General features: G+C 37.3%; 1 protein-coding gene across 9 annotated transcripts in view; it reads left to right on the forward strand.

The window, feature by feature from the left end:
- The window catches only part of LOC124551035 (speckle-type POZ protein-like), a 115122-nt gene that overhangs the window by 23039 nt on the left and 71309 nt on the right, over positions 1-20774 (forward strand). For 7 of the 9 annotated variants that reach the window (XM_047125895.1, XM_047125891.1, XM_047125893.1 and 4 more), the window contains one exon: positions 5678-5732. The exons of the other annotated variants lie outside the window; for them this stretch is intronic. In XM_047125895.1, coding sequence (XP_046981851.1) covers positions 5692-5732 — 41 coding nt within the window. In that variant the 5' untranslated portion in view covers positions 5678-5691. The remainder of the gene's footprint in view (positions 1-5677; positions 5733-20774) is intronic. 9 annotated transcript variants of the gene reach the window in all.

Here is a 20774-nt window from a genome sequence, read left to right on the forward strand (position 1 = left end):
TATGTCTTCCAGGTCTTCTGTAAAGACAGCCCTTCACTTCTTTCTTGAAGCATAGAGCTTATGACTCGACTTCACTGACCATGGTTTCTTAACAGGACTAACACCAACCCCTGTAGTTGACTGATTCAGGGTATTTAATTGTCCCTCTATTGATGCAAAATCTGCATCATCTGCACCATGGGAGGCTTCACTTTGTCCAGATACTATTATTGTTGTTATTCTGTCAAAACATTTAGAACACAAAAGGTCGTCACTGGAAACATCTTCACTTCGAAACAGTCTTGAATTGAGAACACTTATTCCCAACCTGAACATAGTCTGTTTTTTTTGTTTGTCTTATATACCACCCTCTTATGGATATGCAAGTAGTCTGCACACTTCACTCTCCTGTGGCCTCAGTCAAGACATTTCAACAGTCCTTTTTACAAAACACACTGCAAATGCGTCAACTGGCAAATTCCGCACGAAAACACAGATTTATCCGGATGGTCTCAGATTTCTTAGAAACCTCTTCAGTAAACAAATCAGCACTGAACAACTACAATACAGAAACCTGCAATGAACAACCATGACAAAGAAACTGACAAACTGCAACAAAGACAATAGAAATAAACATTGTAACAAAGAAATTAGTAAGAAACAAATTCAGTTAAGACATACAATACCCTCGAAAGTTAAAAAATAATTTTTTTTAAAATAAAATCTGTCCATCTTAAAAGTGGAAGCTCTCCTTTACAGAGAATATAGTACTACATGGTACTAATAAACAGAAAAAATCAAACTTCTTTGGATTTGCAATTTTGAAGGAAAAAATCTGTAAATTATAAAAAAAATTCAAAAGGCGACAGTAAAAGAACTTTGAGAGATATGTCCATACCATTGTAATTATGAAACAATTATCTTTCAAATAAAAAAAAACTATCAAAATATCTAAAACATTTACAGATATACAGCATTCTAAAAAATTTTCCAAAATTTGCATCTTTAAACTGGTGTTCGCAGTGTCATTTTTGGGGCCTGTATCATGGGGCAGGAATTTTTTTTTTTTTGGAGAAAACAAAAAATTGTCTCTCTTACTTACTCTTGAATTTTAACATATGCTAAATTCAATAACATCAGAGACTATGAAGTTACCCTGCTTGAAGCGATACGGATTATACCCAACCCAATTCTTTAAGGCATTAGACTAATGATGTGCTGTAGCATGCAGGCACTGTTATAAATTATCATACTGTGCTTGCTAGTGTACTTTAGTGTACTGACTCATGTTACTGTTTGGTCGACTTTTGAGTGAAGTTTGTCTAATTACTGTGCCTTTTTTGGTAAGTTTTTGAAATGTTTTACTTCTAATACTCTTAAATTTAAGTACACTATGTATAATATTGCATTATGTATTTTTCTTCCCGACTTTCCACTCATAGTTTGCCATAACACGGCTCACTCTCGACGTATTGAGTGTATGCTCTAACTCTTTGAGGGGCAGGTAAACACCACTAAAATTTACCCTAGTGGGGCAAGAAAATTTATTTGCAAATTTCAAATTTCTTTTACTTGTAACACATTTTTTTTATTGTCTTGGCATGTTTTATACATTGAGTTTGTAAAAATTCACTCAAACAACAACAAAATATTAACATTAAATGTGGTCACTACAGGTAACCACCACCCCATTACAGTATAAAAATTCGATATTTGGTGGTTGAACTTTGAAATAACAAGTTTTTATTTTCGTGGTATCTCTTGAAACAGTTGTTCCCTGCTCTCAGACACAAAAGTACTTTGCACACTGAACACATCCACACTGTTCGCACTGGATTTTTCTTTGAACTGCACATCTTCTAGATGATGAGTGAATTGGTTGATGTTTACTGCTTTCGTGGCGAATACTTTCATCTACCAATGGTTTGTGTGATTTGATATGAGTTGCTGTACTACCTTGGGATACAGAAGCAAAATTAACTGCCACAGAAACTATTTTTGGAGCCAACAAGATTTTGTACACCTCTCTACAGAAGTCTTTATTGGAGAACTGCTCCATTTCGATTTCTTTGTGCATAATGAACGCGTTTGTCACACTGCAGTCTAAAAAGTGGAAAAACAATCTCATCCACCATTTCTTGCTTTTTCTGTCTATAGCGTAATCTGACTTTAGTCGGTCAAAATTATCCACATAGTTCATACTGGAATTGTAGCCTTTCAATGCAATTGGACAAGTGATATTTGTTATTGTTCCATCTTTTATTTTTCGAGTTGCTATGGACACATCTGATAGTGAATGACATGTTGAAATCAAGTTGACTACCCTGTTATCTTTCCATCTATAGATTAGTATGCCTTCATTGCTTATTTTGTAATCGAATTCCCCCTCTAATCCTGTTCCTTTTCCTCCTTGAGTTTTGGTATGTTTTTCCTTCTGGGATTTATTGTTCCACAAGCGTACACAACATTGGATTTTAGGTCCTTGAACAGATCATATGATGTAAAATAATTGTCCATGAAAATAATATGATTCTTTCCATGAAGACCACTAGTTAAATTTAGAACCACACGACTGCACACAAGACTAGAACTTGAACAGCTAGTCATGAATGTGGGGTCATTTCCATCAGTGCCATCACTGTCAACACTGCTGTCACTAGAAGGCATTTCTTCAAATAAAATTCGGTAACATTCGTCCTCAGTTATTCCTTTTCGGCTAGACATATTCGATGGGGACGAAGAAAATATACTGGATGGAGCAGAAGGGCGGTGGTTAGCAGCACTAACCACACAGAAATTTGTCAGTAAAACATGGAAAATTCTATTTCAATTTAAAGTTACATTACATAAAGACTTATATGTGTTCAACACATAAATATAAGCAATTACTTACCAAAAATAGTTGTATAAAGAAGAGCTACAGAGAATACTGCACGCCGCTTCCATGAAAAAGTAGCAACTATTGTTCTGAATACGCGGCAAAAATTCGCCCAGATGACCTGCACTGCCATCTAGCGGCATTTTAGGCAACAATTAGCTGGTTGGCAGAGAGACTACTGGCCCGAGTGGTAAAGGGAGAAAATATTATGTGGTTAGCCACAGTGACCACCGCCCATTGAAACCGTCTACGTATGTGGTTCGTTACAGATTTGCCTGCCCTTCAAAGAGCTAACACAGGAGTAAAGCATGTTTCCCGTCAACCACGTTACATCGGATGTCTACTGTATATATTTTCCATTCTTCACTAGCAAATTCAATGCTTATCTGCTCTTGTTATCTTTGGGTTGTGTAGGTGATATTTTTCCAAAAATCTTGATGGTGTGTCTCCAGTTTCAGATAGTGCACACCAAACAGAGTAGTCATTTGGTTGCCACTTACTCCAATGAGTTTAGACATTCGGGTGGAGTGTTATCTATCCCTCCATATAAGCTCCATTTTTTCCTTCTATCATGTGAGTGGGGAACAGTACTTACTATCTCTTGTACTACGGTACAAGCACTATGCCTCTCTCTGGCTGAATACAAGAGACCAGATCAACATACATGAAGAATTTCAACACAAGCCTAAGTGAAACATGTTGAATAACAGTGGGATGTGTGAAACCCATGCCCCTACCAAAGCTAGATTCTAGGTTGCTGGTCTAGGGAGTCCCAGCTCCCAAAGAACATCTCACGAATTCAAAAGAGACTCAGCCGGAGATCCTGTGAAAGATTCTTCAACATGACCATTGAAGAGCTGCTACCTGACTGTTCACCAGCATAGGTAGTGCCTGGTGACTCCACAACAAACTGGAAAACATGGAGAACCCTGTAATGCATAAGAACATGGGTGGCCCCAGTGAAAGCAAACATTATCAAGTTGGGTTATGATAATGAGGATGATAAGTTTACTGTGGTGCTGTGCAAGACATGAAACACTCCTGGTTGTCCCAATTTTCTCTACAGATGCAACCTCGACAATCTATGGTTAGTCACGAAAGAAGCCCTTGACGTGGCCCAATTCTGGGCTCAGAAGATTGCAATTTGGTTCCTGGGTGGAGAAAAAGTAAAATAAGTTCTATTGTGTGATGAGACACTTCCTCCTCTTTCTAGAGAACTTTAATGTACTTCTTTTCACCATCCACTTCCTCCTGTGCAGTTAACAGTGTAGTTCCCCTAGTACTCTTGATGTTAGTATAGTGAAAATTATTGGCCTTATAACACATTGTAGGTGTTCTCACGAAGTTAGTTTTATATCTGATGATTTCACACCATTTAGAAAACTGTTTTAGAGTTGTAGCTGCTAATAAGTCCTGGAACCAGTCAGAAAGCTGGTCTGATATTTAGTAAGTGTATCAAATGTATTGCAGAACAGAGAATAAGATAATTCTTATGTCATCAGCAGTTTCCCTGACACTTGTCCTTCGCTTGGAATGACTGCCTGTGTGGTTCTTTTTACATAACTTAAGACAGTTCCTTTGTTACTATGAATTTGAGCTCATGATTACACTGTTAGAAAATACCAAACCCAAACAAATCAGGAGAAAAAAGGGAGGGAGAGAACATGGGGAAAATACGAAGGTTGGAACTTCGGTAGTGGCAAATATTTAATTAAAACTTATACCAAATAAATATATGTTTCAAAGTTTTTCTGTCTTTCAGAGTGGTCACCAGCATTGTGTATAACCTGTTGCCAGTGATGTGCAACTTGGAGGAGACCTCAGTGCCCATGGTGCCGACAATTGAAGTGAAGCAGTCTGCTGCGCTAGAGATCTCTATAATAGCTCTGAAGTGAATGTGGTGATGTGCTTCCTTCGATTTAGAAATCAAGTCAAAGTCACAGGACTTAAGTCTGAGGATTTTGCTGGGTGGTACAGCACTCTCCAGCCCCCATTGGTCAAAAATATCAGTCACAACTTGTGCCATAAGCAACTGAGCACTGTCCTGCAGAAAGTGTCACTGCTTTGTACTCTTACGCTGTTCATTTTTGGAATGCAGCCTGCAACCATTTTAGAGAAAGATATAGCATCGGTTTGTGCAGGACCCACATTTTTGGAATGCAGCCTGCAACCATCTTAGAGAAAGAAATGGCAACAGTTTGTGCAGGACCCACCCAACATTTTGCAGGACAGTTCCCAGATGCATACAGTGCACAAAGTTACTGGTTTGGTTGATTAGTGGGGCTGGGAAGTGCTGTATCAGCCACCACACTCCCTGGACGTAAAAAGCCTTGAGAGTTCAACTTGATTCCTGAGATTAAGGAAGAACTTTGTGGCATTTGCCCAGAACTGATAGTGTTTCATTGGGCAATAGACCACTCCACTTGATCTGTCGACACAACTGGCAGCGCTGAGGGTATACTTCGACTTTGTCACTGGCAACGGATAACATACAATACTGGTGACTACTTTGAGGGACAGTAAAATGTTGAAACATGTATTTATTTTATATAACTTGCAAATAAATTGTCACCACTATTGAAGTTCTAATCCTTGTATTTCAGGCACATAGTTATCTGTATTTCATTGATAAAGTTTTATCAATTGCAACTAAAAGACAGTGCAGATTTATATTGTTTGTTTTACTGTTTAAGTATCACGGGCGGTATTTGGTTGCTTTTGAGTGCCCTCAAGCAAACTGTCTTACTCTTGCATTTTGAGCATGATACAAGGATTTCATGAAAACTTTAAAAACTAGTTATGGTTTTTGTTTTGTCACAGGATCTCTATGAGAAATGTCTCAAGAACAGAGGACTCTGCGAAGGGCAGTCAGACAGTGAGTGTAACACATATATTTTGAAACTCTTTAAATCAAAAGTTCTGTCTCCAAAACACATTGTGTAAAGATTATCTAGATATTCCCAAGGGTAACCCTTCTGCTGGTTGTCATTTAATAATTCATTTCACATTTTATGGCTGTGTTTGGTCTAGAGCAGTCTTGCATAAATTACCAATAGTAGTATGGTGCCTGTCCTTTGAAGAGAGATTGCTTTGTTGGATACAAAACATTGGCAAATGCTTGTTCCCTTGTATCACAGCCAGATAGTTTAGAAAATTCATTTGTTTATTGAATTTTTATGTATTTCACACCACATTCAAAAGTTAATGTTCAAAAAATGGCTACAGCTTTTACCATGTAATTCTTGTGATGGTTCCTTCTTTTTTTGCACGATCTGCCTACCTCTTTGTTATTGGCTTGCATGTGCAATCACAAAATTGTTGTGCTATGTCAGTCCTCTTCCTCTTTTTTTTTCACCTGTAGTAACCCCTTATAGTTTGTGCATGCCACTAGAGAGATTAGTATTTTGGACAATAGCAGATGTAAACCTGCACTTACGCTCTTCTCCCACCTGGATTTCCATGGGACCTGTGGTAATAATCTCAGGTGCCAAGACAGCTGTGAACTGTGTGATCATTAGTGTGGACCACCTGTGCCCCTATATGCTCAATTACTTCCATGACGACATCTTCCAGCCGTATAACTGTGTGTCTCAGAAGGCTAGAGTCTTGCTCAATGGTTTGAGGGTAGTGAACTCACATTGATGTCTTGGGCAACAATTTTGCCTCACAGCCCAATGGGACATGTTTGCTATGCTGCCAGGTGTCAACTCTTTGCCCATATGGTAATTGAGTGACTTGGATGTATGCATATGGTGCCAAAGATCTATGGAAACCTACTATGGACTTGTTGAATCCATACCATGCAGAATCGTTGCTGTATGACATTCCAAAGGGTGACCAGTGGGCTATTAAGCAGTTAGTCATAATCTTTTGACTTATCGGTGGCTTTATATATTTCAGTATGACTAAGTATCAATCACTGTGTGTGTAAAAAAAAAATCCCATAGCTTAAGGCAATCAAGTAAATGGCGAGCATGTTTCCATATTTTTCTCGTAGAAAGTGTACTGTAACTGTAAAATTCACTCTATCCGTATCACAGGGAAAGGTTGCAGTATAATATGTGTTATGTGCAAAGAAGTATACTAAATTTTATGATTGTGTAACAAAAATCCAAATTGTGATTATGTAGAAAATTTATGTCGTTGAGTATTAGAATAGTGTTTCCAAGTGATGTGTGGTTCAGCTTGTAAGAAATGTGCTGGATGACAGCCCTCTTGAAATACTTTGAATTAAATATGATGCTTATATCAAATAGAAAACATCCAGCAGTATCAAATCACAGTGGTAGCGGTACACCTCTGAGATCTGTAGCATTGTTGAAATATCTAGGGGTAAGACAGTGATCACTGTGCATATGCCCAGAGACACCTTGGAAAACTGGGGAAAATGTGGAAATTTTCTCATATGGGGGGAAACCCGGGAACCTCTTACAATTCCATAAATTTCTTCATTGTTTTAAGTTTGCAATTAAATTTTAGTAATTTGGACTGGTAAGAACAGATAGTCTTAAAGAATTGTACTTGATCCTGCTACTGCAAAATAGTACTTGAACAGTAAAACATAAAACCTTAATTGCAAGAAAATGCGCCATTTACAACACCACCACCAACCTGCACTCTAAAGCATTTGCCAACAGCAAAATGTTAAGACAAAGACTATGAAATACTTCGTCACAACAAACTGCTTTCAATGAGTTTGGTGTCCCAAGTGTTCACGTTTCTGACAGGTCACGGTAAAATATTGTGAACGGTGGTTTGAGAAGCATTACTTTCAAAGGAAATTTCCTTTCTTTGCAGGATAAATTGGGTTACACATGAGAATGTACGATGAATTTCTTAAATCTTGGATTGTTTGACTCTCATTCAAAACCTGGCACTTTGTGAACAAGCCTCTTGGAAAACTTTCAGGCTCAGAAGACCAGCCATTTATGCCATTATTTAAAATTTTACTAGCACATTTGTGTTTGATATACCTTGAAGGGCGATACATGCTTTAAAAAAAGATTAAAGGTTAGTTTTTCATATTTGTTTTCATTCTTTCCTAGATTGCAAATTAGGCAAAATGATGGCAAAACATATAATTATCCTAGGGGACAAAAGTGCAAGGTTAGCTGTTGAGCAGTTTTACATGTAATTTGCTTTTCTGTGGAAAAGTTGAAGTACTTGGTCTAAGATGTATTCATCTAGCTAACCCTCAAAATGTTCAGTACATAACAGTGAAATTTGTAATTGTGCTTGTTAGAAATATTCAGCTGCTGCAATTTAAGCTGTGCCATATATCCTGGCAAACCACACCCTAGGAAAAAACAGCAAAACATTTTTGACGTCTGATATTGTGTGTCAAAGCTTAGCTGTACTGTATGTATATTAACTTGAACCATTAACTGTGCCTATTTGTGGGTTCACACTACTTAGCAGTAACATTGCTATTGGCTGACTGAAGACTACATCGCATGTCCGTTGCTCTGATTGTTTCTTGTCACTGGTTGGCGAGATTACATGACATGAGTTGTGATTGGCTGACAAAAGTGCATTGCAGTCTCTATTTCAGTGTTTTGGAAGCAATTGTGCGGTATTTGGTTTAATTCATATTTGTACTTTTGCAGTATGAAAATATACACTGTACAAGTTGCCAAGCGATAAAGATCTTTCCAAAACGCACTTTTTTTGTTTTGTTTTTTGTTTAATTTACTAAATTGTTGGGAAGTTCTATGCTGGTATATAAAACCTTCACCATTCAAGGGATTGATAAGTTTTACAGCTCCAAGGGAAAGTATATTGCAACTTAACATGGAAAAAATGTACTTCCACCCCTGGGAATTGTGTTTTTCATCCAGAAAAAGGTGTATTTTCACCTGGAAAACACTGTTTTTAATCGTGAGATCTAGGGAAAACATCCAGGATACCCTCCCCGCACCCCCACACCAGTGGCGTATATACCTGAGTAATATGAAATGAAATGGGGTATACATGAATCAGTTGTAGAGAAGAAAAACAGGAGACCAAGATTTGTTGTATGTTCTGGATAACGGTGGTGCCTCATGTACAAGATGCTTGTGCAACCATTTCTAGAGTACTGTTGTAGCTTATGGGCTCCCTATCAAGTAGGCTTGCTAGGCTCATGGAGATCAAATGAAAATCTTATGAAAAATTAGAATTTTTTCCTCACTGAACAGAGCTGTTAGTTCAGATCACAGATATTCAGGGAACATTGTCCACCATTCTATCTCCATTGTACACTGTGATCGAAAAGTCGTGCACAAGAAAAATAAATGTACCATAAACTGGGTATACTTTGACCGCTGTTATTACTTTTAGCACATGTATAGCTGTCTGCTCACTCTCCTGTTGGTGTTTTGTATATACTGCTTAGTGGTAAAGTTTCACCATTATATGCTACATGGCGCCACGTAGTCTAGATTTTCTTGTATGACAGTTTGTGAAACTGTTGCAACCTGCTTCATTTGTAGTTGTTAATGTATGTACAACTAACAAAAACAGATATCAATTATATATTGCCTAAATTGCAATCTGTTGTCGTTCAGGCAGTGATCCAAGTACAACATATAATGTTAAATATTTCCAGAAATAAGGAATAAAGTTTGTTTTGCCACAAGTGGTAGATATTGACTCAAGAAATGAAAAATAGATAACCTTAGTTCTAACTGCACAGGAAGTTTTGAAACAAGGCTTTAAGTTCAACATGATTAATTTGAAGTTACTATGCTCAACCAAATTTAGACCTGTATGTGTGATACTCCATCCTGGTACCTCTCATTAAGTTCTGTAATTTTGGTAATGGATCACACTGTTTGATTTACGTAGCATACTAGGTTTTCCTTTATATAAAGCATAGTAAGGCACTTAAGATTGGTGTGTTTATATCTGAGTTTCAACGTGTTTTTGAAATAGTGACTGCAAGTCAAATGGTAGTTGACAGTAGTGGTATAAGTATAGGCGGTTAGTGTATGCTAACTTTGAGCACCTATCATTTTTTCCATTACTTTCTCTGCATTTTACAAAATGTGTTGTTGTAATTGGTATGTAATCCCTTCATACAATCTCCTATGGTCACTACCATAAATTTCACAGAAGTTTAAAAAAGTCATGATAATCAAATTTGAATCTGAAAATTGGTCACAATGTACGTAGTTTATAGTATATGTAAATAAGAGTCGTACTGCATTCATTTGACCAGCGACTGCAAGTTATCACTAAAAGTATTACCACCAATGAGAAAGACACCAAAGTATAGGGTACAGGTCATATACTATCTTCCGTATTGCACAGTTCATTGCTTGATAAACAAGGTTTTTGCAAAAGCAAAGAGTTTTCGTTGTTGAACAATATTTGGCCAGTCATTTGTATTCATGTATCGTGTGTGCCTTTCGTGGGAGATTTCCAGATGCCACTGTGCCAAACAGTTCAACAACAATGAGATTAATCATCCTTTCCCAAGAATGCAGCAGACAATAAGAGAACTGAGACTGGCATTTGAGGAATGTGATACTGCATTCACATTCAAAAAGTTTGAGACTATGAACTTCCAGTCTTTAGATTTCATATGGTAGTACTCAGAAAGCGATACAGAAGCTAAAATATCAAGCATATCCTGTACATAGTGTGCAGGAATTGAAGACACTGGATAAAGAAAAGTGTCTAGCGTACTGTATGTGGTTTTGCTCAGTTGTTGACATCCATGGAATTGCAGAACTATACTGTTTTTTCTTCATTGATGAGTGGTTCCACCTTAATCGATACATGAATCATCAAAACACGAGAATGTGGTCAACTGAAAATCCACCTACCTTTCATGAAAACACCTTGCACTTTCAGGAAATGGGAGTTTGCTGTGCCCCTCCCATTTTCGAATAGTGGGCCTTATTCTCTTTGTCTTGTGTACCAAGACATCGTTCCACAGTTCATTTTTCTTCTTGATGCCGATGAATGTTACTGTTGATTGCGACAGGATAGTGTATGCTACTTTGCCGCCATATTGATATACCTAGATAGTTGGTCTATGCATGCCTCTGTTTAAAAAGAGTGGCTCAATGAAGTCATAGGGGGCAAGCTGTATACATCTGTATTCATGCCCAGCAGTTAAATTCGCAAATAATATTGTATATGTGATCCTGCAGTCAAATAGTGTGTACGTTGCTAGAAATGTGAATTAATAAAATAACCAGAAATAAAATGAATAATTAGTGAAAAGGGTTTTATTCTATCATACAAAACTAATGTAGACACCACCAGAAAACTATGTTGAATGATATTTGTTAAAGTGATTGATATCAGATAGATGGAGAGTGATCTTGCAATTACCAGTTATAAAACAGCCAGAAAGATAACCTCATTAAAATGTAATTCAGTTGCTTTAAAAGAGTGGTAGCAGAATCCCCAAACTTCAGTAGTCATCCAAAATGCGCAAAACTGCGTCCGTTTCATTGTCTCAATAAATGAAATATTTGCCAGCTCAAAATAATTCAGAGCTCAGCATGACAATTTATACATTGACACTCGAGAAATAAAGAGTAGACAGTAATGCTCTGTCTCATTTTAATTCCGAAATGCATGTGGAAAAAGTTAAAAATTCTGAACTGGATCACAGTCAGACTTTGCGGAAGTTAAAGTATTCTAGCTGTTGTACATGGGCGAATATTGCAGATTACCTCAAGCAGGTCTGACTTCTTCCAGATCTTGATGTAAAGTGCACCGAGCAGCTCTCTTGAGTGCACCACTCACAAAGTGTCCGTTTTCACTTGGTTACAATAGTGTTTCATCACTGCCTAATTTTCATTGGCTGAAGGCCATCCCCACCAAATCTACACTGTTCTTGTGTTCTACAGGTGTTGTTTAACTCAGCTTGATCACTTTCTTCAAGGAACTAACAAATTATAACAGTATTTAATAAAAGGCACATGATAAACATATGGTCATACTCAGGTCATTTACAATAAGTATAAATAATATTTTGTTCATATATAAATAAGCAATCATCCTTGCACATGTGTGTTCACTTTAAATGACAATAAAATGTTCTTACAGATTAGTTACACTTACTTTGGCCTGCTTGACAGAAGCATTATTTTGCACTCGTTTTCAATTATGGTGTTAACTAATACGTGCAATTGACCACTTGTAAATTCAAATGGCTTTTAATATAAGCTGTAATAATCATTTCGATAAGGTTACTGGCAAAAATAGTGAACTATTCATTAAATAACTACACAAGTATGGCGAGTCATTCACGCCTGCATATAGTGGCTATGTTATTGTGAAGAACAAAATATTCTGATAGGTATTTGCATAATGAATATGAAAATTTGATAAATATGATAAATAATGACAGCTGTAGTCCTATGCTATGATCATCAGAGACATGGTTTGCTGAAATATCATTAAGCATTTAAAAGTTGTTAATTCCAAAGTTTAATGTGAAGATATTTGTCACTCCAAATTACTAACTTTCATAGTTTCTAAGATACTGAAAACATTACTGTTTCATTGGATGTGCTTCAGTTTTCCAAGATCACAGATGTATTCAGATTTGTTTTACAATGGAACTGTGGTTTGTCATTGAATTCTTAAGAGTTGTAAGTAGCAACATTTTAGACCGTCTTGGAAGCCACCCTTACTGGTATGGCTTGTACACGCCAGCCTTGGGAGTAGCTGACTTCCAAATTCTCCCTGCTCTGGGATTACACATACCTGACCGCACACTTACCACCTTTCTACATGAGCTCGCCCAGAATGACCGAACAGCCTCCTCGCCTTTCCGACTCGCACCCAGCCGAGCAAGTGAATTCACCTCTCCTCAGTACCGACCCAAGACGACCTAATAGCTGGCCTAAATACGTCACTCGCCTACTGAAACTTTTAACTCCCTATGTAAAATTTTTGGTGATCTAATAGTCTCTAAAGGAATTTGGCGCCTTACATTATCCAAATTTAACGTCTCAGTACTCTTTGCTGTGGGACTTCTTTAAAGAAAGGGGCCAATAAAAACAGACTGCACACACTGGCAGAACTGAAGGTTAACATAACAGTGGAGATTAATGACATCAGTGTCAGCTTGCTATGCAAAGTGGCCTTAAACAGTAAAATGAGTTCGAGTGCACTACTGAACAGGATAACCACTTTGAGCACAGGTAGAGGGCCGTTAAGTGGCAGTGACTGCTCATGAAAAAGCTCCTCCATTTAAAGAACAATGCCAGGAGCGTAAATGTACGTTCCTGGGAGGTAGTTGGCTAATAGAACCAGCTAGGTAATGGCAACCTAACAGATCTGGAGAGTTCTTTCATAGCAAGCTAGATAAACAAGCATAGCTTTTTGTACGAATGGCCATTTAGGTTGGCAATAGAAAATAGTACCTATCCTGACAGTCGGTTGTTTCCTTGCTGGGACTGGTGTTTTAAATAGGACCCAGCAGGGTTTCTTGGCCTCAATTTTGTAAATGTCTCGGAATAGTCAACATGTAGTTTTCATCACAGAGGGCCTCGTGGGCAACTACCAGTCGCCATCGGCACAACACAGCGAGACGCTACGGCCTGCAGTCGAGATAATCACCCGTCGTGTTCCACTGTTGCTCCTCATTCTTGGCAGTCTCCCGCTCGTCACCACCTTATAGGTGTGGCACTGCTAGACCTGTACTTTGATGTTGCAGGTTGATTCGGGCAATAAACCTTAAAGCTTGACCAAAATATTTTGACAAAAAGGAAAATTTCTTGTAGTTTCAAGAAATAGCATTAATAAGTTAACAAAAACAGCCAGCTTTAAAACCGTTAACCATTAAAACAGTTTGTTGCAGATAAAAACAGCACATTCAAATAAGACAGTCTTTACACCTTTTAAAACTGGTAGCCCAAAGAAAACTACTACTCTTAATTTTAAGATGCACCAATGATAAGTTGACAATTAGTTGTTACCCAGCATCTGTCATTAGCGCGCTCAGAAAAACCAGTAACCTTGAAGTCCAATTTTCTTTTAAATTGAACAGTTCCTTAACCGTTGAATTGACTAAAAGTTTAATCAGTTGGTTCTTTTTTACAAGTATCACTTCCTGGCTCGACTGAGACAGCACATGAAACAACCCCCTTTTTGAAAACTTATCAGTTCTAGAATGAAATTATCACTCTACAGCGGAGTGTGCGCTGATATGAAATTTCCTGGCAGATTAAAACTGTGTGCCAGACCGAGACTCAAACTTGGGACCTTTGCCTTTTGCAGTAGAGCACTTTCCCGCGAAAGGCAAAGGTCCCGAGTTCGAGTCTTGGTCCGGCACACAGTTTTAATCTGCCAGAAAGTTTCACTTAGCAATTCGCTTACATGTTACAGCCAAACCCAAAACAATTATTAAATGTACTAGGCAACCTAAATGGCCCACTGTAAATTCCTTTTCCTTTTGCCAAGTCTAGTTTCCAGGCAATCTTCCCACAACTGCTGCTTAAATGTCAATTTGGCAGCTCACATTCCTTTTCGATTCACTTAAACGAGCCAAGGATTCTTTGAAGCCACGTGTCATTATAAACACCCTGTATTCCACATGATGTGGCACAGACATTAAGATGGCTTATAGCAACCTTCGCAAGCTGTATAGACACCACATGGTGCAAGTGTTAAAGTCATTACTGTAGTGGCTGTGTTACAGCTACACAATGATTGACGTTAAAGAAGCCACATCTCAGTGCCTTTCCCATTGGGCCAGCAGAGTCTACTGTCCCACTGCTGCACAGCACCTTGGTAGAGACCTTTCTAAGGAAATCATTGTGCCAATATTGGCACACTCAAGCCAGGCAAAGAGCTTCCACAAGAAATTATAGTACCTAAATTGGCACGAAGGGGCTTCACTGATTAATTTTTACAGCTTTTATTTCAGTTGATGCTTATTAACATGTGAACTGATACTGAACAATAATACACTGTTTTCTCCAGATTTCAGTGCTTCATACTTGTTTTCTGCAGCTCTGTAAATCATGAATGCTGAATATATCTGATTTGAGCAATCCACAAAAGTACTCCAGAATGAGATTTTCACTCTGCAGCGGAGTGTGCGCTGATATGGAACTTCCTGGCAGATTAAAACTGTGTGTCATTAAGTTTCACAAAAGTACTGTCCAATATCCTTTATGTCCTTTCGTTGTAGAATCTTAGATCATATTCTGAACTCAAATGTAATGAGGTATTTTGAACATATCAACCTCCTCCATTTTGAAAGCATTCGAATTACAGTTCTTCCTATTGTTAAGACTATGCTACTGCCCTTCTTGCTAACATACATCTCTCTCTCTCTCTCTCTCTCTCTCTCTCTCTCTCTCTCGTCAAGAATAAGGTGCTGCATATCTCCAAGCTGCGAGTTTATTTTAGAGGCAGAAAGACGTGGTGGTATGTATGTTCTTATGGCTCTAAGAACATCTCAGTTGTAGCATCAGGAAAATGTATGAACTCTTACTTTCTGAATCCTTGCTTCATGAAGTAGATTTGGAACTACATTTTAATCCAGAAGAGGCCCCTGGACAAGCAGAGAAATCCAGGAAAAACATATTTTTGTAGAATTTCAGGAATTCTGAATTATTTTAGCTTCCAGTTAAATTTTGACTAGTAAAAACAGATAACTGTAACAAACAGTTTCACTTTAACCCACTACTACAGAATAATACTGCAGCAATAAAACATAAATGAGAGAATAACTCGCAATAAAATTTTTGTTACAAAGAAAACGCACCATTTACAACAAGAAAACACAGTGCACCCACTAGCATTTCCTAACAGCAAAATGTGTCAAAGACTATTCAATACTTCGTAACAACAAACTGTTTTCAGTTGTCTTTCTAAAGTGTGACATCACAACTGTTTACATTTGTAACAAGGTGCACAAAAAAAAAGTGGGTGCTGGTTTGAGTAGCGTTAATTTTAAAGTAATTTTCCTTTTACACAAAATGAATTCTTGCATCATGGAACGTTAGCCTCTCATTCAAAACATGACACTGAGGAGGAGCCACTTGAAACAATTTTAGGTCCAGAAGACCAGCCATTTATGCCCTTATTTAAAATTTTAGACATTTGTGTTTGATATATCTGAAAGGGTAACACATGCTAAAAAAGACAAAGCTTCAAGGTTAGTTTTCATATTTATTTTAGTTCTTTCCTAGATTACCAATTATGCAATAACAACAGGAAAAAGTATAATTATCCTTTAAGAAAAAAGTGTGAGCAAAGTTCTCGAGCAGTTTCACAAATAATTGGTTATTCTACGAAAGAGTTGTGCTTGACGGAATATGTACTCAGCTAGGTAACTCTTCAAATAATTGGTGCACAGCAGTGAAATTCATAATCGTACTTAATAGGTATTCAGCTGCTGTAGTTAAAGTTGTGCTCCAAGGATCCTGCCTAGCCACACACTAAGAGAGAAACAGCTAATCATTTTTGATGGCCAGTGTTATATGTGAAAGCTTAGCTTTTCTTTTAGCTATAATTTTTGTATAGTAATTTCAACTATTAATTTTACCTGTTTGTGTGTTCATGCTACTTAAGTGATGCTGCTATTGGCTGACAAAGGTGCAGCACAGTCTTGATTTCAGTGCTTCAGAAGCTACTGTGCTGTATTTGATGGAATTCATATTTATGCTTTCATAATACGAAAATATGTAGTGTACACATTGCTGTGCATCAGATGTATTTCCAAAAAGTGTTGTTTCATGCTGGATTTTGTTTCCTAAAATGCTGTGAAGTTCTATGCTGGTGTATAAAACTTTTACTTTTCAAAGGATTAATAAGTTTTACAGTTCCAAGGGAAAGTATATTGTCACTTAACATAGAAAAAAAATGTACTTTCACCTGGGGAATAGTCCATTTTTCACCGGAAAATTTGGGATTGTGATGTTAGCAAACATGCATCAGGAAGAAGTAGACCCACTGATTATTTATTCTTATGATTAAGAACCTAGCCAGTCTGACAGAGGAAATGTATTTGAAAAGGAAAAGACAATGAGAAAAAGAGAAACACAGACAAGGGGAGAAGGAGTGTAAGAAAAATGAATAGGCATTCAAGAAAGGCATACACATCAATTGCTAAGAAAGAAGTGCCAACCAGTTCATTTAAGTACAAGAATTGCTGAAAATGTCCAAGAACATCAGCGGGACTGAATCATGGGAGGCATGTTCCGTGGATTTCTGAAAGTTATAGAAAAGCAGTGGCAATGGTCACATTCTGCAGACGCCCAGTCTGGAAGATAAGTGATAGAGTATATTCCCCTGAAAGGTGGTTGTGAAGTTGAAATTTTTCTAGGGTTTATCGTTATTAGTTTTTATGTATCAGAAACATTTGTGAAATACTTATAAACTCTGAACATTCCTAGGACAGAGCATTGGTTCTTTGAGTCGGGCCACTCTTCTGTGGAGTGTGATTGTCAATGCCAGTATGGAGAGCAAATTTAACATCTGGAACCCTTCAGGGTAATATACTGTTGTTTAGACTGCTTCGAAACAAAGGCTGTATGATGATGTTGAAATGGATCAGAAGGACTTGGTTTTTGGTGCTATGCAGAAGGAACCGTCGAAAAACACAAAAATTGACACTGAACGAAATAGAACACAATTACTTAAGGTGATGCAGCTTTATAATTGTAAAAGTTATGTTAAACACACATTTTTCCAAACATTTTCATGATCAAAAATTAAAAAGTTTTTCAGGAAGTCCCAATTTTTGATTGTCTATAGTGACACCCACATTTATGTGGATACTCTGCAAAGCACATTTAAGTGCTTAGCAGAGGGTTCATCGAACCACTTCACATTAATTCCCTATTATTCCAATCTCGTACAGCGCACAGAAAAAACAAACACCCATATCTTTCCGTGTGAGCTCTGATTTCCGTTGCTTTATTATGGTGATCATTTCTCCCTATGTAGAGCGGTGTCAGCAAAATATTTTCACATGCGGAGGAGAAAGTTGGCGATTGAAATTCCGTGAAAAGATTCTGCTGCAATGAAAAATGCTTTTGTTTTAATGATGTCCATCCCAAATCCTCTATTATTTCAGTGACACTATCTCACCTATTTCGCAATAATACAAAACGTGCTGCCCTTCTTTGAACTTTCTCGATGTACTCCGTTAATCCCGTCTGGTAAGGATCCCACACTGCGCAGCAGTATTCTAAAAGGGGACAGGCGTGCCTAGTGTAGACAGTCTCTTTAGTAAATCTGTTACTTTTCTAAGTGTTCTGCCAATAAAATGTAGTCTTCTGTTAGCCTTCCCCACAACTTTTTCTGTGTGTTCCTTCCAATTTAAATTGTTCGTAATTGTAATTACTCGGTAATTAATTGAATTTACGGCCTTCAGATTTTAGTGATTTATCATGTAACTGAAGTTTAATGGATTTCTTGTAGCACTCATGTGGATGACCTTACACTTTTCGTAATTTGGGATCAGTTGCCAATTTTTGCACCATACAGATATCTTTCCTTAATGGTTTTGCAATTTGTTTTTGATCTTCTGATGACTTTACTAGACAATAAACAGCAACATCATCTGAAAACAATCTAAGATGGCTGCTCAGATTGTCTCCTAAATCATTTATATAGATAAGGAACAGCAAGGAGTCTATAACATTACCTTAGGGAATGCCAGAAATCACTTCTGTTTTGCTCAATGACTTTCCGTCAATTACTATGAACTGTGATGTCTGACATAACTGAGACAATATTCCATAAGCACACAATTTCACTAAAAGTTGCTTGTGTGGTACAGTGTCAAAAGCCTTCTGGAAATCTAGAAATATGGAATCAGTTTGAAATCCCTTGTCAATCGCACTCAACACTTCGTGTGAGTAAAGAGCTAGTTGTGTTTCACAAGAACGATGTCTTCTAAATCGGTGTTTACTGTGTGTCAATAGACTGCTCTCTTCAAGGTAATTCATAATGTTTTAACACAATATATGTTCCAAAATCCTTCTGCATATCAACGTTAATGATATGGGCCTGTAATTTAATGGATTACTCCTACTACCTTTTTTGAATATTGGTGTGACCTGTGCAACTATCCAGTCTTTGGGTAAGGAACTTTCGTGGAGCGATAGGTTGTATATGGTAGTTTAAGTATGGAGCTAATGTATCAGCATACTCTGAAAGGAACCTAATTGGTATGCAGTCTGGACCAGAAGACTTGCTTTTATTAAGTGATTTAAGTTGCTTCACTACTCAGAGGACATTTACTTGTACGTTACTCATGTTGGCAGCTGTTCTTGATTTGAATTCTGGAATATTTACGTGGTCTTCTTGTGTGAAGGCATTTCAGAAGGCTGTGTTTAGTAACTCTGCTTTGGCAGCACTGTCTTTGATAGTATCTCCATTGCTATCTCGCAGAGAAGGCAGTGATTGTGTCCTTCCGCTAGCATACTTCACATAATGAGCACAATCTCTCTAGATTTTCTGCTAGGTTTCGAGACAAAGTTTCGTTGTGGAAACTATTGTAAGTGTCTTGCATTGAAGTCCACACTAAATTTTGAGCTTCTGTGAAAATTGCCAGTCTTGCAGTTTTGCATCTCTTTAAATTTGGCACGTTTTTTTGTTGTTTCTGCAACAGTGTTCTGACCCGTTTTGTGTACCAATGAGGATCATCTCTGTTGTTTGTTAATTCATTTAGTATAAATCTCTTCTAGTTGGAAATGAAATATGATGGAACACTAAATCTTCAGGAAGAGAAATAAAGACTTGGTGGATCTTGGCTGCATTGGTATTATTAATGAATAGATTTTACAAAAATTTTAAAGAAGAGAAAGCTGGAGATTAGTCCACAATGGCAAGGGTTGTGTTGAAGTTAATGAGAAAGTTAATGTTCAGTGGTGACACTGGTATAAAAATCCACTAATAAGTTTTTATTTTAACTGCAATTGATGACTTTTTTAATGTGGAAATAAGGTTTTTGTACTATATTTTCTCAGCCAAGTGCGTGCCCCCAAAATGTAAAACCTGTAGACTGATTCGCTTGGAATTACAATGACATATCTCCTTAGCCTTATATTAAACAACAAATAATAGTGAACCAGTCAGTAATATTTTTTTAAAGTTATAGCGTCATCTTCACAGGTTTTTTTTTAGTGTGGTGTTTAGTGGTGCAGAGATTTTTCATTAAAGCTTGGATTAAGTCACTGAAACATGAAATTTGCATGTTGAAATACCTTCTTTCATTTCTTTTGTAAAATTGTTAAAATGGAGTTACATTCCTCTGGTCCTCACGCAGTGATACATTCCCATGATTAGCTTTGATTACTCAGTGTTCAAAGTGAATGCTTGATTCACACCTCATAAATATTTATAAGATTTAAAGTTGAGCAGTGGTTAGCAACTTGTTGTAAATGCTGGTTTAAATGTTCGGAAATATAAAATTGTGCATTTAACAAGAAGTGGAAAAGTACTGGCGTATGATTATAGTATCAATGAGTCACATTTGGATCCAGTCAACTAGTACAAATACCTGAGTGTAACAGTTTGTGGGGGGTATAAAGGGGAAATACCACATTGGTAAAACATATGGCAAATACTGTGAAAACACTGAGTTTACAAAGGAGGCAGTGTAAAACATTCATGCATTCCTTTCTAAAATTTTACATTTGTGTGGGTATCATTCCAGACAGGACCGAAAGAATATATTTAAAAATTTAAAATAATAAAAAAAAAAGGCAGTGTTAGAAATGTTCAAAAAACCTGATCTGCTAGAAGCTTGTAAGTAGATGTCAACTGTGCTATGATAACCTATATAAAAAGTGCTTAAAGAACAGTTATTAATTGAGGAATGTAGGAAATACTACAGCAACCTGTTCGTTGCTCCTATGGGGACTCTGAAGACAAGTTCAGACAAATTAGTGTGCACAGAAAAATTTAAGCAATTATTCTTCCTCTGCACTGTACATGAATGGATGGA

The sequence above is a fragment of the Schistocerca americana genome, chromosome 9 (genome assembly GCF_021461395.2).
Source record: "Schistocerca americana isolate TAMUIC-IGC-003095 chromosome 9, iqSchAmer2.1, whole genome shotgun sequence".
NCBI classification, from domain to species: domain Eukaryota; kingdom Metazoa; phylum Arthropoda; class Insecta; order Orthoptera; family Acrididae; genus Schistocerca; species Schistocerca americana.